At 41.7% G+C, this 26,113-nt stretch overlaps 1 protein-coding gene across 1 annotated transcript; it reads left to right on the plus strand.

Moving 5' to 3' along the window:
* Positions 1-461: 461 nt before the first annotated feature.
* On the plus strand, positions 462-20,680 carry GSTP1 (glutathione S-transferase pi 1). Its single transcript, XM_089687578.1, has 7 exons — positions 462-612; positions 10,828-10,863; positions 14,805-14,908; positions 16,815-16,902; positions 18,004-18,107; positions 18,215-18,322; positions 20,358-20,680. Coding segments are annotated over exons 1-7 (630 nt in total). The 5' UTR covers positions 462-611; the 3' UTR covers positions 20,547-20,680.
* Positions 20,681-26,113: the final 5,433 nt, after the last annotated feature.

Below are 26,113 nucleotides of genomic sequence, written 5' to 3' on the forward strand. Positions count from 1 at the left end.
TGCCTTTGTATTGTGCAGATTACCATGCTGTCTATTTATGTTCATATTTCTTCTGATTTTGGTTTCTTTTATACTGATGGTGGTTTTCTTTCATTGCAACCTTTACACCCAAAGTGTTGTTGTTGTTGTCACTATGTTCTGAAAAAAAAATGGGCACTGGCCCTTAATAAAAATGTACAATATTAAAACATAATCATGGCGTGTAAATAAAATTGCTTTAAGTGCACATAATAACAGAACTAAAACTCTATTAGGAGCTTATATACATACAGCTAGTATGTACTTTCCCTTTAATTAACTCAACAGTGCAGAACTGTCATCAGCTTGTAGATGAATAACAATCTCACATCCTGTGATGAAATGATTGCTACATTGTTTTACATGATGTGAGTCCCAAACATCAACATTGAAGGCTCTCTCTACTCTCTAGTGACACTGCACACACCCTCCCTTCTCCCTCCTCCTCAAGCATGATCACTGCTGCCTATGGGAGGGTCTGGTTGTCAGCTAATCCTATCACGCCATCTGCTTTATAAAGAGGGTCTTGCTATACTGCCAGTGCACTCTGATTGTGACCCTTTCCCTGCTGCCGCCAGCCATACCCTGCAAACAGTAAGTGTTCGGCTGATCAATGTAGGCCAGCAATCAGTGATTGCATGTGTTGTGTGTCTTATTGCTTGCACAAGACTAGGAAGGCCTTTGAATATTGCTGATGTTGGCAATGTACTTTTACCGTCTAATGGCCTGTTATCTAAGAGCTCCCTGTCCATTGCTTCTGTATTCTGCTGAAGTTGTCTCTACTTGAGCTTTACCTTTTAGTAATGCTGTTTGCATTTGTACATGATAATCTGATCTGCAATAATTTACAACTCTGCTTTTTGTCTGGTTTGTGGTGTGTTGTGTGTTTTTTTTACTAAAACCCCATTTTCATTTCCAAGGGGTATTTAAAGTAGATTCTATTCCCCCCCCCCCCACCCCCACCCCACATAAAATAGTTTTCTTTCTTTTTATTGCTTCTCAGTGCAGCTGAACTTCTCCTGCAGCCACTCTTTTCTACATGCACGTGCTGCAGTGATGGCTGTGATGATTGATTTTTTTTTTTTTTTTTTAAATGTTTTACAGGTATTTATAGAGCCATCAATTTTATGCAGTGCTCTACTATATATATATATATATATATATATATATATATATATATATTTATTTCACATCAGTCCCTAACCCTCAAGGGGTGTACAATCTAAGGTCCCTAACTCGCATTCATTCATACATACACATACTAGGGCAAAACATGCAAACACCAGGCAGGTGGTGTCGTGGTTGGGATTCAAACCAATGACCCTAGTACTGCCAGGCGGAAGTGCTAACCATTTAGCCACTGAGCTGCCCATCAGTGGGCCATGTGTGTTGAACTTGGACGGCCAGTTGTAGACTCAGAAGCTCATTTGACAGGTCACACCACAGTAAGGAGACAGTGTTGTCAGCCTGTAACAGGAAGTGTCTGATCAAGAACATTCATGGCAGGATCACTGGGTAATTTTTTAAAAGCCAAGTAGGAGATTTTTTTGCATTTGGGCCTGAAAATCATTGTAGCTGTGAAAGTTTTGGAACCTGCAGGTTCATACAGAGGTACAAAGCTTCAGTGACAGGACTGGAGGAAGTGTCAATTGATAGAAGTGCAGTGATGTCACTACATTTGTGCTCCATTGAGAACCTGTGCTGTGGCAGAGCCATGCACAGCCTTACCAAATTCAAATCAGTGGGGGAGAAGCACCCCTGGATTCTTTGGGGGGGGGGGGGGGGGGGTTGGAGAATTTGGTGTTGGGACAGTGCATACTGTGACCAGGTTTCATGTCACACCCTAAATATTGGTGTATCATGGTCATAAAGATGGACTTGCTATTAACCACTTCCAGTCCGGCCCATGTACATAAACAGCTGAATGGGAGCAGGGCAGGAGCAGGTGGGCATTAAAACATAAACAGCCTCCACATTCACTGCCTGTGCACGCTCCCTGGGAGCACGCAGCACCACGATCCGGTGCCCGCTGTGTCCGGAGGATACATACTGGAATTAAAAAAAAAAACAAACTTTTTTTATACTAGTAATTGCAGCTATCAGCAGCTTATAGTGGGACTGCGGGCATTATGACACGGGGGGGAACTGACTGTCACTGACATCCCCAGTGACACTAATACAGTGATCAGTGCGAATAAAAAGCACTAACACTGTACTAATGACACTGGGCCAGAAGGGGTTAACATTTGGGGTGATCAAAGAGTTAACTGTGTGCTATTTTACAAACTGTGCTGTGAGTTTTACTGTGCAAGCATGCTGCTTTGTATTGCTCTGCTATGCAGAGCAATACTAAGCGGCATGCTGGTGCGGACAGGGGACAGTTCTATTTTGGTTACATACAGACCTCTCCTCTGTCAGTGTTCCTTGGCGATTGCCGGGTGCCGGCAGGAAATCTCCGGTCAGGACCCGGTGATCGACAGCTGTAGCCACCGATGGTGGCGTGGGTGCCCCCTACCCAAAAATAAAAAATATAGTGTGTGTGTATATACGTGAGTTTGTGCAGTCCTGCCACCCTGAGCAGTCGGGAAGTGGTTAAAGCACTAAGAAACCCAAAAGCAAACATTTCTTATAATGCAGCTTACCAAATATTTGCTGACCGCTTGAGAGGAGAGCTGGTAATCGGCATTACTCAGAGGGAACATCTACACTGATAGGTCATTTTTCCAAATAAGCTGTACTGCAAAATGTATTAGTTACAGAGATGAGACAAACCATTTTGCACTAGCAGGGGTGCTTACAATGATCAACAGTGGCAAAGAAGCATGCAGATTTTACATTTCCTGAGGGACCTAAGTGTTGTTGACTTTGGTTCTGTTTTAAATTCGAACTCCCCTTTAAAAAAAACAAACAAACAAAAAAAAAACCTCTTACAGGACCCAGTTGGCGTGATCACTTCCTCAGCAGCCCCTCTGATATGAGATATGTATACCTATTGGTCCAAGCTGCACCAACATAACTATAAGCTGCACCAACATAACTATGCAATAAAGATTATACCTGGTTTTCAGCTTTACGGTTGCATTCAAACTATAGCATTTAATGAACACCTGTAAAGTTGCTCGAATTTATAAAAATGCAGGAAAAACGTGTGCTGTGCTATTCATTATCAATGGCACCTCAAATGTAGGAAAGTGTAGTTAAAGGATAAGTCCACTTTCTGGGAACATGTGCCATTTTTGGGGTGTAACCAGGTGCGGACTGACCATTTGGAAACTCGGGCACTGCCTGAGGGCCCAGGGTCAGTAGGGGGCCCCATGAGATGCCTCTGGTACACTTTTTTGTGTTTTGAGTTTAGGCAAGGACACAGGGGCCCCATGATCCCCCTATTGCCCGGGGGCCCCATGAGTTGTCAGTCCACCCCTTGGTGTAACATGTTCCCACTGCTGCAGCTTCTCCCCAATCTGCCACCACCTCTGACAGTGAGCCAGGGATCTTCTTGCTAAACTTGCTGTCACAATTTATAATTTAACCGCCTCCCGCCCGTCATATAAGTAAATGACGGGCGCAAGGCGGTTCTCTCATTCTGGGAGGACGTCATATGATGTCCTCCCACTCTAACCGCGCATGCGCGCCCCTGGGGGCGCTCAGCGTGGCAATCAGTGGTGCGCTGTGTCCCTGGGACACAGCGGTTCACCGATCAGCGGAAAGAGCCAATGATGTCAGATCTGTCATGTGATCAGCTGTGTCCTATCACAGCTGATCACATGTCAATAAGGAAATGCCAGTTATCTGCATTCCTCTCCTCACAAGCTGTCACGCTGACCAGCTCGAGAGGAGAGCTGGTAATCGGCATTACTCAGAGGGGACATCTACACTGATCATCAGTGCCCTGATGATCATTGTAGCCCCATCAATGCCATCTGTCAGTGCCCATAAATGCCACATATCAGTGCACATCAATGCCATATGTCAGTGCTGCCTATCAGTGCCATATGAGTACAGCCTTTCAGTGATGTCTGTGAATGCCCACCAGTGATGCCTGTCAATGCCCATCAGTTCCACCTACCAGTGCCTCCTCATCAGTGCCCATCAATGCAGCCTCCTTAGCGCACACCAGTGAAGGAGAAAGATTACTCATTTACAGAATTTTATAACAAACGTAAAAACATTTTTTTTTTTTCAAAATTTTCAGTTTTTGGTTTATCAAAAAATAAAAAAACCCAGAGGTGATTAAATACCACCAAAAAGCTCTATCTGTCTCAAAAAAATAATTTCATATGGGTACAGTGTTGCATGACCGCAATTGTCATTCAAAGTGTGACAGCTGAAAATTGGCCTGGGCGGGAGGGGGGTGAAAGTGCCCAGTAGGCAAGTGGTTAAAAAAACAAATGGCAGTCTGTAATGTTTTCTATAATGCCTTTAAGTGGTTGTACAGGGTGTTTTTTTTTTTTTAAGATTGCATGAAGGTAAAAAACCTTCTGTGTGCTGCTCCCTTCACAGCCTCCCTTATACTCCCCTGAGCCCCTTCTTAAACCAGTGACGTGCACAGGAGCCTCAGCTGTACTTGGTCTCTCTCTCTTTCCTAATTGGCTGAGACAGAGCAGTGGGAGCCATTGGCTCCCAATTCCAAGAATCACAACCAGTGAGCCAATGCGGAGCAGGTGGGGCTGAGCCGTGACACTGTCTTATGGATGCTTAGACTGGGGCTTGCTCCCGAGCCCAACAGTGCCCCTATAAGCAGGCTGCTTGCTATTGGGGGCATTGGTCCTGGGGCAGGAGCTGGGTGCACCAGTGGGGGACCCAAGAAGAGGAGGATCGAGGCTGCTCTGTGCAAAACCATTGCACAAAGCAGGCAAGTATGACATGTTTGTTTAATAAAAACAAATAAACAAGAAAAACACTTTAATATCACGTGAAAGCATTGACATCCTAAAATAAAATAAATTGCATGTGTGAACATTTTAGATATGTGTAATATATAATTATTACACATACACACAAATTGAGCAGGTACTACTTTGTTTCTGTATTGTAGTAACGAAAAAAACAAAACCTAAAAAACTAGCATGGATTAGGTTGAATAATGGTTGTTGTGCTTGCTGCACAAGTCTGTTTAATGGAACTTTTTTCAGAGGACTCCAGTGCTTCTCCCCTATAAGAAAATGCAAGTTCATAGTGAAACACATGCAGAAACTTGTGAAGTATAATCTTATTGCACGATTACACATCTGCTGGTGACAAAGCAGAATAGCTGAGGTTCAAATGACTCCTTACATAACCGGTTATGCACCTCCAGTGGTGGTACTGTGACTCCACCTCGGGGCACCAGGCTTCCTATTGTCATGTGAGGTGTGCACAGATTTGAATTGTAATGTAATCCTTTGGTGTTTTTGCCAAGTTAAAAGATGTAACCAGGAGCTAATGTTGGAAGCAAAATCTTTAACACACAAACCAGTGTCAGTGTACACCTCATACCAGAACTACCCACCTATATAATAAATGCACATCAAAAATGCAGAAAAACCTAAGACCCATTTTTTTTTGTGATTTTAAATACATTTTAACCAAAAAATAAATTTATAATATTTATGAACCACTATTAACCATTAACATGCTTTGGTTGTAAAGACTCGGGCAGTAATATCTTATGCAAACTAAATTACAGTTTACCTACCACTGTCCTCCCACAAAGTGGGCGACATTACCCTATAAAGCGTGACTGTCGCAAGGGGAAAAATACTTCAAAGTTGAAGATGCTGAGAAGATCCAAAGGGCAAGGCTGGAGATTCCAGATGACTAAACATTCCAGGACTCCATATAAAGCACAGGATCCACTCATTGGCTAACTGTTTTCCCACCAAAACATCCTGCCACCAATCCAGCACTCACCTGACTGCCCAACAAATAAGCTAAATCTTCCAAGCAAGAGCAGACAGATTGTAACCTGTAACACAAACCGTAGAAACCAGCAAAGCAACCCCAGAGAGACGTGTACTGAACATCGCCATAACCCTCTGTAAGGCCTGGTTCACACTAGTGTGATTGCAGATGTGACTTGAATTGCGTGACAATTGAAGGCAATCGCATTTCTTTCACTGGTGCCTGTTCACCTCAATGCAACGCAACTAATGTGACTTTGCGGAAGGCACCTGTGCTACTTTGGTGCAGTTTGGCACCATTTTGAGCCCCATCGACTTTCAATGGGTGAATCGAGGTCCCACAAAAATCCATACCAGGCCCTTATGCAAGCACACATGTCGGCAATAAGGAAGAGAGCATGTGCTCTCCACACTCCTCTACCAACCAGGCCACATGACCTCACCTTTGGGGGAGGGGGGGCACTTTTGCCAGGGTAGGGAAGCCCCCTTGCAAAGTGCCTTGTAACCATGTTGATGAGGACACGGGTCTCTTCCCCCACAGACCTGGCCTGGTGGTCGTAGGGGGTGACTTTTATCAGAATCTGGAAGCTGCCTTTAACAAGGCACAAGGGTGGCATGTGAAATTGCAGTATGGTATATCAACTCATTGACCAAAAAAAGTAAATGAAACCGATCTTTGGCAAGTCCCTTTTTTTTTATTAAAATAAAATTCTCCCGAAATATTGTAAATCCATTTGTCCAGTAATATTTGAAGGGGGCCCATACACGCTAGCTTCCTCCCCAGCCCCCCTCCCTTTTTTGGGGGGGAGGAGGCTATTTTAGTTACTATCTGGGTCTGCTGGGACTCCTCTGACGGCAGAGATGAGTTGCTGGTTTTTAGGACCTCAGTGGGTGCCGGCTCCTTTTCAAATGACTCATCCCTGCTGGGAAGGATGAGTCAATGCAGTAGTAGCAAAAATGCAGCTACAAAAGTTGCCCTGCATAATTGCATTGTAAATTGGGTAAAGATCAAGTCACACTAGCGTGAACCTTGCCTTCAAAGTGGTAGTAAACAAAAAAAGTTTCCTGCTGCAAGGAAATATTGTAATGTGCTAGTATGCATTAAACTGAGGCTCTCATGGACATCGGACTGGAGCTCAGGTAAGTGTTGGGGGGGGGAGGCTGCTACACACAGGTTTTTTACCTCAATGTATAGACTACACGCATGGAACTCCTGTGCATCCCAGTGCAGGAAAATGCGATCCTCACGTTGGAGGATTCCCTTGATATGCCCTGTGTGAATGAGGCCTAAAATTATTGCCTTCAGTACTTGCTGTTTACAGCTTTTAATGCTGCTGGCTCCTGATCTGGTCTTTACAGGAAAAGGTGTACAGTGCAGTCACCAGTCAGTCTGTTATTTTGGAGGAGGAAGGCGTAGAGGAGTACCTTGCCATCCCAGGCTACGGGGCTGTGTGTTTTTCTATTGACGCACACGGTGCAGGGAGACACAGCTTTAGTCCCTGCATGTAAGGGTGGCTTTATGGGATGCTACAATAGAAAGGGGCCACCATAAAATGGGAAACCTGGTGCAGTGGCCATGACATCAGACTATACAGGCACATAGGCAAGGATTAAATGATAAAGTAGCTGGATAAGTGATTAAATCAGCAGCTAAAAGTGCTTTAAAAAAAAGTGATTGTAAAGGCTCAAGGCTTTTTTTTTTTTTTTTTAATTTTTTTTTTTCTCCCTCCAAAACAAGCACAATATAATTACATGCAGCCCCAATCCTCCTCTTCTGGGTACCCGCACCTGCTCCCCCCCCCCCCCCCCCCGAGTGCCCCCCCCAGCAAGCTGCTTGCTATGGGGGCACTCAAGTATACTTGCTCCCAAGCCCTGCTCTGTGTGTTCTTAGAGCATGGCTTGGCCCAGTCTCCCTCCTCACTGGCTGACAGTGGCCCCACACTGCAGTCTGAGCCAACCAGGAGGGAGAGAGACCCTTTACATAGGTGGATCGATCGAGCTCAAGTAACTTTAAGGGGGTTCTGGGGCTTTAAAACCTATACCTGTGACAATCCCATAGGGCCACTTTCCTAGTGTGCCCCCATATATGTGGCACTAACCCATGTAAACTGTCCTAGGTCTCTGACGGTTCTTGTAAGTATGGGGTAAACGAAAACTAAACCGAGAACCTACTGCTGTACAGCATGTGTCGTGTTCCCCCTTCCCCATCCTGGTGTGTTGGCATGTTCATGCATGACATAATGCACTTTAATGTGACACATCAGGACCGATAAGTGTGAAGGGATGCCTTTCATTGACTGTCTTCTCATAAAGCTGCTCATAGTTGTTTTCTACCCATTCACCCCTTTATTACAAAGGGGGAAAAGAAATCATAATTTAGCAGATCAAATTTTCATAGGAGTTTTCCTCTGGAGTAGTGCTAAGCCTTGCAAATAATTTATAACTATTTTCAATGGTGGCAAAAAGTAGAAACCTCATCCAATCAGTCACACCCCCTTTTTTTTTTTTTAACTTCAAGTGCTGAATGAAAATGTAAAATCAGTTAATTTACTAGTCCTATATACATGAAACCACATACAGCATTCTGAAGTAATCAATTAGAAAAGCAAGATGGCGGGGTTGTTTTATAGATTGTACATTTATACTGTGCTATTTAATCTAAGAATCTGCTTGGGTAATCTAGGAGTTAAAAACAGACAAACTCTTATCTAGAGCATAAAATGGCAGCAATTCATTGGAAAAAAAAAAAGCCCAAGGGAGGCCAGTTTAATGTCACGAGTGCCATATTTTGTTTCATTTATATTACATAGCTTGTCAAGGTTTACTATTTGCAATACAGTAACATTAAACTGTCTTCTGTTGATCTTTGTATCTTGTGCAGTGGGGGACACTGGAGCAGGAAACAACATAATGAGTAGACCCCCTCAACCACTCATTATGTTGCTTCCCCTCTGGGCCTCATAACTCAACTGGCATGTATACAAAGGCATGACATGCATTTTGAAAGCCAGCGAGCCCCCTCCCTGGCAGAGGCACAGGCCAGTAACTTGTATAATGTGGGATTGCTCCTTGTGTTGCTTCCTCTTTGGCCTTGTAACTGTACAGAAATGTGTGCATCACAAGGCATATTTTGAAATCTAGCTAGCCCCTTCCCTGGCAGACACATGTCATCTAAAGAATGTTCAAGTAAACCTTTAAAATCAAAAACAAGCTATGTATAGTGAGTGCTTAGAGATATGGGAGCAGTTAGCACATATGGTGAACCCACTCCATAAGTCAATAAAATGCATCAAACAAAAGTGCTGCACTGTAAGCAATAATATGAATGTATCCACCTTGTACTAAAATACCAAATGGTAAAAATAAAAAAGTGGAAATGGTATAATAAAGGTTTTCAACATTCATAAGGGACCACCACATTACACATCAAAAAGGTAAAGGTGAAAAGCAAGTGTACAGTAAAAATAATAAAAATATTGACTGCATAAACAGTCCATATAAATGAAAGTCCTTGATGCAATGACTCAACACTCCAATCAAAGACTTCCAAATTCAGTGCAAATAGATGACGTAAGTGCTCAGTGGGATGAGTGACTGCACACACAGTCTGTATGAACCACAGTCCTCAATGTCGTGAAGTGACATCCAAATGTGGGAAAGACATCTGAGATCCTTCACCAATATGCACTCACCAGAACTAAGATCAAATGAGCTTCCAACAAATGACAATCCTATCTCCTCTCAGGGCTGGTTCAGATCCATCAGGAACATGTCCTGAAAAAATAGGTCACCACATTTAGAAGAACCGATCCTCCTATAAACATTCCGACCATGGAAGCTCCCACTACATACTTATTCATGATCTGCTAATAAACAGAGTTGTAGTTCATAGAAGCAGCGCACAGTAGACACCCCTCAGCACACACAGAGGTCACTGAGAAGTTTCTGCACAATACAGGAAGAACTTCCACTACAGCTACAGGGGCAGGCTGGAGACACTGCAAGGAGGATAGGGATGATCAGCTGATTTCTTCATGCATTTCAAGTAAACCTTTAGTGGCTTCAGAAAACCTGAATTACAGCTGGTGTGGCACAGAAGGCACTATCCAATGCCACACCATACTATAGTGAATCTGGCCAGACTATGAACAGGGTAGCAGCTTACATGCTTCACCTTACCCAGAAGTGCTGGGTATTCTTTCTATGGAGAAGCAAAGAGCAACAAGTTTATATGGTGAGTTGAACCAGGTTGAGAATGCCCTTTTGCAGAAACAAGCCCTCATCACCCTCTGTAGCTGCAGACCTCTGGAGCAATTCACTGTCCATATTCGGTGAAAACACTGAAGTAGTCTTTTCAAGCAGTGGCACTTGGACTTCTAATCGCCAAGTTAAACACTTAGCAGGTGCTGAGAGGGTGAGCTGAGCTGCTGAGAGCACAACTTGAAGGACTTTGTTCTTCTGTGAGCTTTGAGATGAATTTAAAGTCAGATGCCAACACCATTGTTCTTAATGTGATTATGTTTGGATGGGCAGGTTGTTTCTCTTCTTTATGGATAGGTATGATTACTCAAGTTTCTGCATGATTGAAGGCAGCATGAGGTTTATGCCTCAGCTTCCACTAAAACAAATGGGGATTAGTTTTGGACTTGGTCTTTATCCTACGGCTGATGTTGACTATGGATTGCGACTTCTTAGTCCTGTGGTAAGCAGAATTTTTGGACTTGCTAAAAGCGAAATACCAGGAATTGCTAACGGTGGAATGCCAGGAATTTTTATTAACACAAGTAAAAAGTTTCAGACAATTAAACAATTACTGTGTTTTTAATTGTCTGAAACAATGGCATTGTCCTATGTTACTTCACACTCCTATACTGTGAAATTATAATGTGCTCATTTTGCCTGTAAACTGATGGCTTTTTTTTTTTCTCAGTGCCTGGATACACAATCGTGTATTTCAATGTTCGAGGTAAGTAGAAATCCTCTTTGTTAATGGACCTTGTTCTGAAACCATCTCCTTGTCTCTTAATAGTATAACTTGCTAAAGGTTAAGGTTTAAAAGTAGACTAGGTGAGCAACCTATCCCTGCTCCTGCTCTGTACCCATAGTTTGTCAGGTTGACATGTCCAATTAAAGGCCATGTCCCTTCTGTCTGAAGGTATTATGCCTTTTATAATTCTTCAGACACTCTTTGCTTGGGCAAAGGCTGACAGGATTGGTCAACAGACTATCAGCTTGCCAGTATCAGTAAGAGAGCACTGTAGTTGTGTGACCATACCTCTTATTTTTGAAAGATTGAAGTTCTAAAAGATGCCAATGACCATTTACAATGAATGTCCAATCGGTTATGTGGTGGTTTATGTAAGAATTCTAAATACGTAGGGTGGTGTCCTCTCCCTTAAACAAAATATCGCAGTGCCTCCAGCCGTTAAAATACGGCAAATGTTTAATGAACCAATAATTTGGACACCTTAATAATTTTATCATCACTTAATAATGTACCTTGAGTCCTTTTAGCCAGTATGATTTCGTACCATATACACAAATTGCCTTTTTGATAAATAAATTTATTTATGTACAAAATTTATATATATTAATACAAACGCAAAATACTGGTGATAAATGTATACTCGTACATACAATCAAAAATATGATATGCTAATTTCTATATGGGATCATACAATATCTGACTATTAATTTAAAAGAAAATATAACATTTTATTAGGGATAAGTTTTAACCTTATAGTGCTTCAGAAATTATTTCTAATTTCTCGTGGCCATAGAGAAAAAAAAAAATTATCTCTGATAAATCTCACTACAACACTACAACTTAGTTAATAATTATATATATATATATATAATCTCGATACAATATTCAAATAGTTATGTTGATGATAATTATGTATAACCTTAATATATTCCTAAACACGCAATACAAATGCTATACGTCTTTAGAAAATTAGAAATATCAAATAAAATTTATAATAGTCTAACACAGTCTCACCACTCCCAAAATCTTGAGTTTGAGGATTCCCCAGTGGGATGCAGTTGGGCCTTCAAATGGTCCTCAAGACAAAATGGCAGCTGGAACTCCTTCAGCAAAATGGCCGCAGGTAGCAAGTGAGGGATAGTGCAGTAGGTGTTAGCAATAGGATAGATGATATATATTTTGGAAGTTATAGCAGTCTTAATTGTAGTATTTAGAGTAGAGTGTAGTTATTATGGGTAAAGTAGATCAGAAGAAGTAGTTCAGTATAGTCATAGACGAGTTGATAAAAGTCTAGATCAGAAGTGTCATAGAAGAAGTTTAGAAGCGTAGAAGTCTTAAAGTCCTTAAGTGTTTAAGTTTTTGAAGTCTTTCAGATTAAGTGTGAGGTGTATGGCATTTTTATACCATACAATCCTTTGTTTCAAGAGACCCTCCCAACAGGCTTGTTGATTGGCCAGTTGAAGTGTGCGTACATAGAGATATATCTCACCTGTCCACTGGGGACAGCCAGGTATCACAAAACAATTTGTGTTTTAATGATGACTCATACTTTGATTGAAACCAAAATGTCTTTAGGTATCAAATATGTCTTATTCAAGTATAGTTGATTTCACTACTAATTCTTGGATAAGGACCATAGAAAGATATACATACATTCGGTTTCTCATTTCCCTGATATTTAAACTGTTTTGAGATAGCTGATTTCTTTTGGAAATGTACAATTAACACCAATTCACAAATCATCTTATTCTTCATCATTTCACACTTAATTGAGTGGTATGCAATACCTAACCTTCTTAGAGATATTTACCCTTGATAAAAAGTGGTAATTATCAAACTTTATATTTTCAATGTCCCAGCTCTCACCGCAAGGTTCACATGACTGGGAAAACCTTTATTTATTTACCCTATTGTGTAGGAATTAGGGTAAATAGACTTGCCTGCAATTAAAACCACAGTTCAATAGCATATTGTCACATTTCAAGGAGACGGTTTGTTCATCACACTTTCCAAGGTTTTGTGTGAGCTTTCAGACAATCGGGTTTGGTTCCCCTATTGTCACTTCCAGACCTTGTATATGTTTACCTGCAAAAGTCCAAATAGTGGTGTTTGACTCTATAATTAAGTTTCCTGCAGATGAAGTCTCCTAGCTTCCCATAGACAATGGTACTTGTTTAGATGACACTTTTGCAAGGTCTTAGAATAACCAGAATCAGATCCCACCATTGTCTTTTTCTGGTACTCTTGTTTGATCACCTGTAGAAATTCAAATAGTGATATTGTGTCTTGAACAAGTTCTTCCACTCATTGTTTAGTATAACTTTCTGGAAGGTCACTCGAAATTAACTGAGGATGTTAACCCATGACAGTAAGCTGGGATTCCCAATTTTGGGATATCATTTTTCTTAATAAACAGTCCCCCAAAAGTCACTACAGTTACTAGTTGACCAAAATGAGAACAATGAAAGTAGGTGAGTGGATTACTGAATTTGCCCTTGCCATACTACTTCAACCTTAAGAATTCAACTCTGTATACATTTATAGTAATTCATATGATTTTGCAAGTTTGAACATGAATTGTGTAAGTATCAAAAGTTACAATACCATAGCTTGACATTACACTAACCAGGTTCGTGGGGAAAACCCATGCCCACTTTGGGCCTTGGGGGGTGTGGGGGGGGGTAAATTGTATAATTTTGGTTCACTGGTCAGTACCTGTCAGGGATGCGGGTATGACCAGAAGTGTGTGGACTGACACAGGGAAACGCAGGCTTCAGATATAGTAAATAATATAATTTATTACGACTAACAATACAAACGCAGTGCAAAACTAAACATAACACAGTGCAAACACACTGAACCAAACCTCCAACAGATAACAAACATACGATACAAGAGTAGTCAGGCAGGCCGGGTCGGTAGCAAACGGAGTACCAGGAGCAGGCGGGAGAGTGGTCAGGATTAGCCATCCTTAAAATACACCACCTGCAATTAGCCCCAGGTGATGGCTAATTGCTGAAGTGAGCCTCTGGTTGTTGAGAGCACCCGCTGGCCAGCCCTGGTACTGCAGCCCACAAGGCAGGTGAGCTCCACCACTATTGGCAAGTCCATTCCTGACAGTACCATGTTCTGCAAATGTGTCGAAGGCAATCCTGACTAAGGTCATTTTGACCTGCAGAAGTGTTGTAGCATTTTATTTGTTAGATTGGATTGTGATTGGCTCTAATTAGTTTAGTTGCACAGTATATTGTGCCTTGCTTCTGCACTGTGTTGCCAACTACATGCAGACATATGGAAAAATCAAACTGATAGGTTTGGCTGTTCTAATTTTTTTTGCTCCTATCTCATAAGTCAGAACTGGACTTGGTGTACCATTTAGACTGCTCAGAGCTTCCCTATAGATGGGTAGGACCTAGCAAGTTTAAGGAAGAAATGTGTGAATTTTACATGTTCTGGTGTGTGTTTTTTTTTTTTTTTTTTTTTTCCCCGTAAAGCATGCAGCAAAGCTTACACTGACAACTCAGGAAAGTCAAATGGTCATCAAACACCATGCTACTAACACAACCTAGCTAGGACATGCTATCCTTCAGCCTGACATTGCTGGATATAAACCAGTTCAGCTGTATTTGTGCCTGCTGCATAATTAGCTGACTAATGCCTTACTACCAGTCGGTAAAATGGCAGCCTCAAATGCTGGGATTGACTGTATGGGGAGCAAATAAATGGATCTGTTGTGAAATTGAGGTGGATAATCTTTTTAGCAATGACACTCAAGACAAGCTTGGCTTCAGACTGTCATGCACAATAGCTGTCAAAAACCAGGTAATTGGATGCTATAAAGATAGGGTCATAAATGTAGGTGCTATTTAAATTTTGGGTATATGTATTGGCAAATCCTTATGGTTGCTTTTATGCCTCAGGTCGTTGTGAAGCCATGCGCATGCTAATGGCTGACCAGTGTGTGGATTGGAAAGAAGATGTGGTGACATTTGATAACTGGCTGAAAGACCTCAAAAAAGATGCTGTAAGTGTGTTATGTTGGTGGGTTTTTTTTTTTGGTAAGACAATAAGGAAAGTTCAACGCAAAACCATGTTTTGCATGGGAATTGACTTAAAGGAGTAGCCATTCTTTTGTCAGTCTCATACTTGCTAAAATCATTATTTATATATATTCTTTTAATTTTCTTTGCAAATGATTGCATATAATTTATAGTGAACAGCCCTAACTCCTTCAGTTAATCAATGCCACTAAATGGCATTTCTCAAAGTTCTTTGGACAGCTGAGTGGAATTTTTAAAGTGTGTGTGTGTTTTTACCCATGTAACCTATGTTGCTTTGGCTGTCAGTCTTATCCAGAAGGTCATCTTGAACTCAATCCCACTCCAATAAAACTGTAGATCACCTTTATGTTGAGTCTGGAACTCTCACTCCTTCAATTTCCTGCTGAATAAAGCAGTGTTTCACCATTTATAATCAGACCAGCACTCTGGCTTCTTAAAGTGAACAGCCATTAATACATTTTCCTAAAATTATTGCCATCCTTAAAAATGGGATCTTGAACCCCCCCCCCCCCCTCCTCCAGTAACATAGTTGCATAGTAAGTCTGGCTTAAAAAGAGACAAGTCCATTCAGTTCAACCAAAAAAAAGTTACAATCCTATACCCACAATTTATCCAGAGGAAGGCAAAATAACCTAGCAAAGCATGATCTAATTTACTCCTGCAGAGGAAAAAAATCCTTCCTGATCCTCTGAGAGGCAATCTGATTTTCCCTGGATCAAATGTACCTATAAATGTTCATATCCAGTTATATTGTGTGTATCTAGGAAAGAATCCAGGCCTTCTTTGCTTAAAAAAAAAAAAAATCCACTGAGCTGGCAAGAACTAACTCCACATTTTCACAGCTCTTTTACTGTGAAGAAATCTTTCTGTGTTTTGGAGATTAAATCTCTTTTCCTTTCAGATGTAAAAAGTGCCCTTGTTCTCTGTGATAACCTCAGGATGAATAACTACAGAGTTCACTATATGAAACATTGATGTATTTATACAGGTTGATCATATCCCCCATTAATCTCCTCTTCTCAAGAGAGCATAAGACTCCCAAACTAAATTTGGGGGGTGTGTGTCCAGAACCTAAATCTCTTGAAGCCATATACCCTACACATTGCAGACGTGTAAATCAATAGACTGGCTGTAAATAATTACAAATTCTTTGGCATGCAAACATGTACTGTATAAACTTTTTCCATACTGCTGGTTTGCTTAGTCTTGCATTTAATTAACACAAGTAGCATACTAGTGAGATTGATTCACTGCCCTTGTCTGTTGAATAACTTTACAGGCCTTCTAAATTTGTGGCTTTACACCACCCATGACTACATAGTTAAATACAGTAGTTGCTCGGGTTGAAAGGCACAACTATCTAGTTCAATTTATGGTGATAAAATAGCCTCCATATATAGATGTTAAGTTGTGTGTGTTTCTTTAACTTGTTCCATGTAGCCTGTTAGAATCCTTCTAGTGTGGATGTTACGGAAACAAAGACAAACCAATACACTCTTAAGCTGGCCATACAGTATGAGAATTTTGGCTGATTTCTTGATGGAGCAGACAGACCTTTCCTACTTAGTGTCTGCCCCACCCACTATCCTTAAATGAGAAATTAAACGTGTCTTACAGAAAAATATTTGGCCAAACAGTAGCTGCATCTGAGGCTGGGAAGCTCCCCACTGGAGTAATTTACAAAACTTTTTTTAATTCTGCACCACTCCCCAACTGGAGTAAGGCTTAAAAGCCACTGCATCAGCAGTCTAGCAGATAGCAATTATGGGTCAACAGAAGCAGATTCTCAGTATAGGTTTCTTTAAGCTGTATTCTTTTAGATGTTTCACTTTCTGAATGGGGTTTTTTTTTTTATGCTTTTCCGAGCAGGTGTTTGGTCAACTTCCAGGATTCAAGGATGGAGACTTCAAGATGTATCAGTCAAATGCCATTCTCCGCCACCTTGCTAGAAATCATGGTAATTATTTTTTATTTTTTTCATATGGTAGTGCAGGGCTCAAAATTTCAAGTCCTTAGCTACTAGCCAGGACTTAAGAGTTACTCACAACCAGTTACCCTTAATTCCGCCCCTAAACACACACTCGTAAATTATCTCCTGAAATGGCACTGTTAAAAGTTTTTTTTTTTTATATACAGAAGGAAGGAGAAGGGAGGGGGTAGGCGGAAGGGAGATATGACTCGGTCAGAAGCACCACAGCTGTCGGCTGCTCTGTGTACAATTTCCCGCCCACACATCCTCTGATGCTGCATGGCCTGGAGTGTGGGTGGGCACAGGGGGAGGCACAGCAGATCCAGCCTCTTTTCCCTCTTCTCCTATTGGTGTGGCGGATGGGCACTGAGGAGCAAGCAGCAAGGGGGGGGCCAGAAAGAAACTGAATGATCAGGGGTTGATCAGTGCAGTGGTGGGGGCAGTAAGAGGCAGTGACCTCCTTTTTATGGCTTTCAATGAAGCGGCTGGAAGCCAATTCTCCTTCTCTCCCTCCCGCAGCTTTCACCTGCTTCATTGAAAGCCATACAGGAGACTGCTGCTTGTCACTGCCCCCACCGCCGCCCCTCCCACACACCCCTAGACCCAGTGCTGCTCACGCCCACCTTATTTCCACTCGCCATATGTGAACAGGCGAGTGGAAATTTTGAGGGCTGTAGTAGTGTATGGCACAGAGGGTGCATTTAACTCAGAACTTTAGAGAAATGCTCTACTCTGATTTCAGATTTGGTTGGGAAGCCAAGTGTTATAATAAAGGTGGGAATCTAAAAGTGCTGCTGGAACCAGGAAGAGGAAGAATGCCTTCCCTTTCTGTTAGCTGCAGTCTAGTCATACATTGATAGCCCTTTAAATATAAACCTATCCTCCAATTAATAAAAAAAAAAAGTTAAAACCCTGCAAAAAAGACTTGCTATGTATCCATTAAGCCATGTAATCCATGTTCTTTGCTCTGAAACGTCAAGTGTCTTGATGCCTAGTACTCTATTGCTTGCTGTGGTTTCACCAAGTTTTAAAATCTGACAGATCTGCTTAACTACTGTCAGCTGAATATTTTTTTTTTTTTTTTTTTAGGTCTCTATGGGAAAACTCCAGTTGAGGCTGCACAGATAGACATGGTAAATGATGGAGTGGAAGATCTCAGGCTGAAGTATGTCCGTCTCATCTATCAAAACTATGTAAGTATGACTTGGCAGTGAGGGGGGTTTTTAAACAAATCTTCACTCTTGATTTTGAGATTTGTGTGTTTTTTTTTTTTTTTTTTTTTTTCTTTCCCCTCTTTCAGGAAAATGGAAAAGAAGATTACATAAAGGCTCTTTCCACTGAACTTGGTTATTTTGAGCATATCCTTTGTAAGAATAATGAAGGAAAAGGCTTTCTTGTGGGAGATCAGGTGAGAATCTGTTTGGACTCTTAGGGATTTCACTCAGCCCTCTAACTTATGGCTGTAGAAACAGGAAAACAAAATGCTGCATGGAAAAGTGGTTCTAAAGGCAAAAGGTTTACCTTTAATGCATTCCCTACATTAGGGTAAAAATGTTGTTGGTTGTATCGCCCTCTCTCCTCCCTAAATACTTATCCGAGTTTGAGTCCTGTCTCGACTCAGTGCTGCTCTCCTCCTTGCCTTAAAGTACCCAGTAAGTGGCGGGAACCATCGGCATTGCTGCTGTCAATCAAATGTTGTGGGATGGAAGTGGAGGGCAGGGTCAAGACATCCTGTTTTTTAGACTCGCCCAGCTCAAGAGTGAGACCGCAGGTGCACACCCATAGGAAGATGCTTCCAATGGTGGCACACCAAGAAGTCTAGAGCACCAGCAGGAGACCCTTGAAAAGGAAGTTTTAGGCTGCTCTGTGCACTACACACTACACCATTGCACAGAGCAGGTAAGTTAACATCGGTTTTAGGAGAAATAAGTTCTACAATCACACTTCAGAGACTAGGGATTACTTGGTTTATCTTTAAAGATATTGGCCTTATTTCAGGCTGCATAACATTAGGGACATATCTGTGCTGTAAACCAGCTGTTCTGGTCCATTATGTATTTGGATTTGTGTTACAAGCAAGCCATATAAATACTTCCAGAGTTTTTTATTTTGGCAGGGTACATTACAAATAAAACATGAGTGAATATAATCATTACCAAAAACTATAGTATTAGTAAATGCATGCATTCTAGCTTGAATAATTTGAGATGTAGTCCTTGTGACTTGACTCTTCTTAAGCTCTACTGTTTGCACCCCTCTTTGGCCACAGAACTGCATTGCCCACTCCTGTCAGCATTGCCCTATTCGTGGCCAGAGCGGCATGACCACGTGCCTTACTTCAGTATTTTTGTCCCTGGAACTGTGCTCCTTTCTTTGCTCTTCTGGTGCTCCCCACTTATATGGTTGTTTTGCCATAAAATTGAGTGACTGTGGGTCTTTTAGCAACTCTGCCTTGTTGGTATGTCCCTTGCTGCTTGTACAATGGGGACTCTAAATTTTCTACATTTAGATGTCCTGTTCATACATTGTAGGGTCAGTGCACAAGTTACTCACTGCAACTTCCCAGGTATCATAATGGAACCAAGGTCCCCAATAATGGTGATTTTGTCACCTTTGTGTTGAGTCCTGTTCCAGAGGTCTTGCCTCCATGTCACAAATGTAGTAATAATAATAAATTGCTGGTAAAAATCAAGCAATTTTGAATAGATGCAGCATTCCTTTTTCTGCAAAGCTTAGTTTGCATTAATGCAATGCATTGTGTGTGTTTAAAATTTATTTGCTATTATGCAATTCCAAAAAACACAACTAAAATGGCTGGGTAAGATTTTCATGGACTACTACTTCGGTAAAAAAGCATGTGCATTTTGCAACTCTCATAGGAGTCATGTTGCATTGATGTGATTGAAATCCTAGCTATTTCCATTGTTGTGCAACTCAAGTCACATGAGAAATTGCACTAGTGTGAACAAGGCCTAAGTGTGTGTGTGTGTGTGTGTGTGTGTGTGTGTGTGTGTGTGTGTGTGTGTGTTTACAAGTGGGGAAAAAACCCCAAAAAGTTTGGCCTCTCCTATTTCCCATCTCAATCCTGACGCCTCTTAGCCCTGTCTTCTCCTGGCTCAGCTCCTCTACATGCTACACTGTACACTGTGCTACTTGTAAAATGACACTGTCTGCTCTGGATTCCAAAAGACATATGATCAAGCAAAGCACAGAGAAAGTGCCTGTACTCTATCCTGTTAGTCTTAGTCAAGGATGCTCCTCCTAGTAGCTAGTGACAGACGGAGGACTTTAACCAACATAAAAAAAAAAAAGTTCTGTGGTTGTGACTAGAGAAGACATTAAACTAGAGGGACTGTGTGTGTGTAGTATTTATTTATTTCAATGCTCTTTAGCCATAATATACTGAGACATTTTTCCCTTCTGATTTTCTCTTCTTTGTCTAGATTTCCTTTGCAGACTATAACCTTGTGGACTTGCTCCTGAACCACCAGGTGTTGGCTCCAGATTGCCTCTCAGGGTTCCCTCTCTTATCTGCCTATGTCACCCGCATCACCAGCCGTCCTAAGCTTGAAGCCTTCCTCTCCAGTGATGCCCACAAGAACAGACCAATCAATGGCAATGGCAAGCAGTGAATAGGTCCTCAATGAGATCATGCAATGTTTGATGTTGGGCTGTGTGTCTTAAACAATAAAGATCACAACAGCAATAATTTTTTTTTTTTGATTGTCACCTGTTGATAGTCTTTTATAAAAATGATGATACACAATGAAGTCTCTACCCTTCTCTTTATTTTTACAAAGTCGAATGTAACCTGAAAATCCCCCCCCCCCCATTCCTTACAGCACTACAATCAGTTAATGAATATTTACACAAGGATATAGAGCACATATGCTGATTTGGTTATAGTTGGTGTGCTTTGGAAAACCACTAAAGATGGCCATATATCACCAATTTCCTAAAGAATCAGCTGAAATTTGCATAGCAGATGGTCCTGTTGACTGAAGAGTGGTTACATCCAGGCAGCACCTGCTGTTTGGGTATTTTGTTGGCCAACTGTCAAAATACAGTTGTGTTCAAAATAATAGAAGGATTTTGAGCTTTATTCAATTTTTTTTCAAACACACTGCTAATAGCTTTTATTTCCATACACACAAATGCATTGGGAACACTACACATTCTATTCCAAATCAAAACATGAAGAAAAATATCAAATTTGTGTTGTTCCTCTAAAAAAAAAAAAAAAATTGAAGAGTGAATATTAGACTGTTCAAAAAAAAAGCAGTGTTTTTTATTCTATACAAACTCAAACATTCACTATATAAACTGAAAAATGTTTCAGTTAATATTTAGTTGTATAAGCACTGTTTCTGAGAACTGCTGTACATCTGTGTTGCATGGAGTCAACCAACTTCTGGCACCTGTGAACAGGTATTCCAGCCCAGGATGATTGGACTACATTCCACAGTTCTTCTCTATTTCTTGGTTTTGCCTCAAACTGCATTTTTGATGTCGCCCCACAAGTTTTCTATTGGATTAAGATCTGGGGATTGGGCTGGCCACTCCATAACGTCAATCTTGTTGGTCTGGAACCAAGATGTTGCACGTTTACTGGTGTGTTTGGGGTCGTTGTCTTGTTGGAACACCCATTTCAAGGCATTTCCTCTTCAGCATAAGGCAGCATGACCTCTTCAAGTATTCTGATGTATTCAAACTGATCCATGATCCCTGGTATGCAATAAATAGGCCCAACACCGTAGTATGAGAAACATCCGCATATCATGATGCTTGCGCAATCATTCTTCACTGTCTTCACAGTGTACTGTGGTTTGAATTTAGTGTTTGCAGGTCATCTGACAAACTGTCTCCGGCCACTAGACCCAAAAAGAACAATCTTACTTTCATCAGTCCACAAAATGTTGCGCCATTTCTCTTTAGGCCAGTCAATGTGCTCTTTGGCAAATTGTAACCTCTTCAGCACATGTCGTTTTTTTTTTTTTTTCAACAGTGGGACTTTGCGGGGGGTTCTTGCAGATAGCTTGGCTTCACATAGGCGTCTTCTAATTGTAACAGTACTCACAGGTAACTTTAGACCTTCTTTGATCTTCCTGGAGCTGATTGTTGGCTGAGTCCTTGCCATTTTGGCTATTCTATCCATTTGAATGGTAGTTTTTTGCTTTCTTCCACGTCTTTCAGGTTTTGGTTGCCATTTTAAAGCATTTGTGATCATTTTAGCTGAGCAGCCTATCATTTTCTGCACTTTTTTTTCCCCTCTCCAATCAACTTTAATCAAGGTATGCTGTTCTTCTGAACAATGTCTGGAACGACCCATTTTTCTCAATTTCAGAGAGAAATGCACTGTAACCAGCATGTACAACATTTGCTGCCTTCCTTCCTTAAATAAGGGCAATAATTGCCACCTGTTTTTTAAAGAATGAATGACCTCACTAATAGAACTCCACACTGCTATTATTTTGCACATGCCCCTTTCAATTAGTGATTCAATTACACAGAATCCGCAGCATGCATGTCATGATTGTTGGGTCTGTTGGATTTCTATTATTCTACTACACCTGCTAGTAAATTATTTGCCATGTAGAAATATTATTTCTACCAAAAACCGTGATTGATCAGGTTAGTGATGTCTGACTGCTATTATTTTGAACACAACTGTGCATTAGGTGCAGAGGTAGATTGGGTTTTTTATTTAATTGTAAGGCCAACTTAAGGCTTACCTCTAGTCTTATATGCCCTACCTTGCTTGTATATGCTTTTGTCCCTACATTGGAAGGTTAGGTTGAGAATGGTTCTTATGACTGACGGTTAACAGACCTATAGATGTGTAAGATGATTCATGCTTTTGGCATTGGAGATTTCCCCTTTCTACTGGGCCTCAGTTCTTCACACAATCCATTCTATTGTTTAACTCATTTGGTGCAACCTGGAGCTTCTGCTAAAATGACATTCACTGGGCAGAGAATTATTGTGCAAGGTACAGGACACAACCCTTTCTATTTTCTATACTCCTAAATGCATAATGAAGTAGAATCCCAAGGCAACCGGCATAATAGAAAACCAAAATGTTTTACCCAATGGGGATTTTTGATTGTACAGTCATTCTTGTGATAAGCACATCTAAACAGGTGAACCTTCTTTCATGGTTCAGCAAAGCTTTCTGCATCATCCCAAGTGTTTCTCTATCGCTCTCTCGATTCAGAATACAATCATCTGTGTTGCTAGCTGGTTGTACAGAACTCAATCAATACATTGATGTTTTTTTTCATCTAACTCATCAATCCAACATCTAAATGCTTACTGCCTTGAACTACCTAGAAGTTTCCATATTGGTTACCCTCTGTGTTTAACTCAGACTGTACCCCACTGTGTGGGACTAACCTGTATTCTTGGCTGTGGGCACTAGATCCTGTGTTAGGCGTTCACCTAGGCATGGATTGCAACTTTGGAAGTTGGCTGCATATTGCTATACATGTGTAGGTAGAGTCTAGTGAGCATGCCCGCTGTGGGAGTGACACCCATACGTACTTGGTAAGCAAAGTATTTATCTTGTCAAGTTAAATAGAATTTTAAAAGTATATAAAGCAATACACTGGACTTAAGACGTACAAGCAGATTTTTGGTAGAAAACTAATGTCCATCACAGTATTACACTGGACATGCTTCCATGACACTGGAGTGCTTCGATAAAGGGGTGATGGCACTTATAGTGTAGGTTCATGCTGTAAAAGGCCTGTCCAAAGGTCATGTCCGGGGTACCAGACAGTAGTCGCAGACTGCAAGGAAACCTTTATTCTGTACCTGGCCAGTAGGATTCACTTCCTGTCTTACTTATGCTCAAATGACAGGGAACTTCTATGTATGTCCCTATCACATTGGCCACTGCAGATGGCTATATGTATAATGTAAAGAGGAAAGGATTGTCGCAACTGCCAACCAGCCCAGGTGAATAAACAGAGCAGCTTCAGCCTACATGCCTCCACCAAACCATGTACCCTGATGAATTTTGCATTACCTCCAAGGCTTAGTCATGAATATGACTAAGCCCAAGTGGGCTGTGCGAAATGCCTCATAGTGTGTGGTTTGGTGGAGACATCTAGACTGAGGTCGCACTTTATTATATGTTCACCTGGGCAGGTTGGCAGTAGTGGTGATCCTGTTTAAGATTAGGATAAGCCTGCACCCCATGTTTTGGGACACAGGGATTTGCTTTCACCTCCTACTTTGAGTGCTGCCAAAAGCAAGCTAACTGGCTAATGGGGATATCAACCTGTAGAAACAGCACAGTGCCACCTTCAGATTGGAGGACCTATTGCAGCCTACACAGGTCCAGGGCCATGGTCTATTTCTATGGTTCCCAGACCATGAAGGCCTTTTCTGAGCTATGCCCACTTTGTTGAGCTACACATGACCTTTTTAATAAGCCCAGCATTGTGCATAAAGGAAGCCTGGGTTTTCTTGCATACGGATTCTGGTTTTTAGCATTATTTGCAGAGCATAGCACACAATGTGGTTTAGTGGGCAGTGGAATAGGAGTTGTTCACTTTATTGTGGTAGCTGTTTTTGTCTCCAATGCTTCCCTGCATGAGTACTATTGAATTGGAGCAGCTTTTCCCTCCTGGTTAGACTTGGTCTTAGAAGAATGAGGCAACTGTGTGATTCCTCCCAGATGACCTGTTTCTGTCCATGTGCTTCATTAACCACTTGAGTTTCTGGGGATTTACCCCCCCCCCCCCCCTAATGACCAGGCCTTTTTTTGCTGTTTGGCGCTGCACTAATTCAAATGATAATTGCGCAGTCACGCAATGCTGTACCCAAGCAAAATTTACGTCCTTTTTTTCACACAAATAGAGCTTTCTTTTGATGGTATTTTATCATCTGTGCGCTTTTTATTTTTTGCGCTCTAAACAAAAAACTAATTTTGAAAAAAAACAATATTTTCTACTTTCAGCTATAAAAAATATATCGTAAACTCAAAGTTAGTCATAAATTTAAGCCAAAATGTATTCTGCTACATGTTTTTAGTAAAAAAAAATCCCGTGCATTAGCAGGCAAACTGGCGCTATATGGGAGGGGCGCTAACACTATCGGAAGTCACCAGTGACACTGATACAGTGATCAGTAAAAATCTGTTCACTGTAATCAATGACACTGATGACAGGGCAGTGAAGGGGTTAACGGGGGGGAGGGGGCGATCAAGGGGTTAAATGGGATTACTGGTGTACTGGCGGGCAAACTGGCGCTATCTGGGAGGGGCACTAACACTATTGGAAGTCGCCAGCGACACTGATACAGTGATCAGTACAAATCTGTTCACTGATCAGTGACACTGGTGACAGGGCAGTGAAGGCGTTAACTCGGGGGGGGGGGGGCGATCAAGGGGTTAGACGGGATTACTGGTCTATTAGCGGGAAATCTGGCGCTATCTGGGAGGGGTGCTAACACTATCGGAAGTCGCCAGCGACACTGATACAGTGATCAGTAAAAATCGGTTCAGTGATCAGTGACACTGGTGACGGCAGTGAAGGGGTTAACTGGGGGGGGGGGAGATTAAGGGGTTAAATGGGATTACTGGTGTACTAGCGGGCAAACTGGCGCTATCTGGGAGGGGCGCTAACACTATCGGAAGTCACCAGTGGCACTGATGCAGTGATCAGTAAAAATCAGTTCACTGATCAGTGACACTGGTGACAGGGCAGTGAAGGGGTTAACTGGGGGCGGGGGCGATTAAGGGGTTAAACGGGATTACTGGTCGGGCAATCTGGCGCTATCTGGGAGGGGCGCTAACACTATCGGAAGTCGCCAGCGACACTGATACAGTGATCAGTAAAAATCGATTCACTGATCGGTGACACTGGTGACAGGGCAGTGAAGGGGTTAACTGGGGGGGCGATCAGGGGGTTAAATGTGTCCTAGGTGTGTTCTAACTGTGGGTATTTGCTGTTTTACTCACTGTTTGGATGTCTTCTTCTCTGTCTGGAGCAGAATGTGTCCAGGCAGAGAAGATTGACATCATATCCTGTCCTGTGTAAATGTCAACACAGCACAGGATAGGACAGGGACCGATCATCTGATTTCAGCCAGACATCACTGGCTGAAATTGAATGATTGATCCCTCCAGGATCGAATGGTGTCACCCGCGGGTCGGCGGGAGCACGGAACCCGTTTTAAAACGTGGTTTTGCGCC

The sequence above is a fragment of the Staurois parvus genome, unplaced genomic scaffold (assembly GCF_062004578.1).
Source record: "Staurois parvus isolate SC_StPar_1 unplaced genomic scaffold, SC_StPar_1.0 ptg000430l, whole genome shotgun sequence".
Lineage (NCBI taxonomy): Eukaryota > Metazoa > Chordata > Amphibia > Anura > Ranidae > Staurois > Staurois parvus.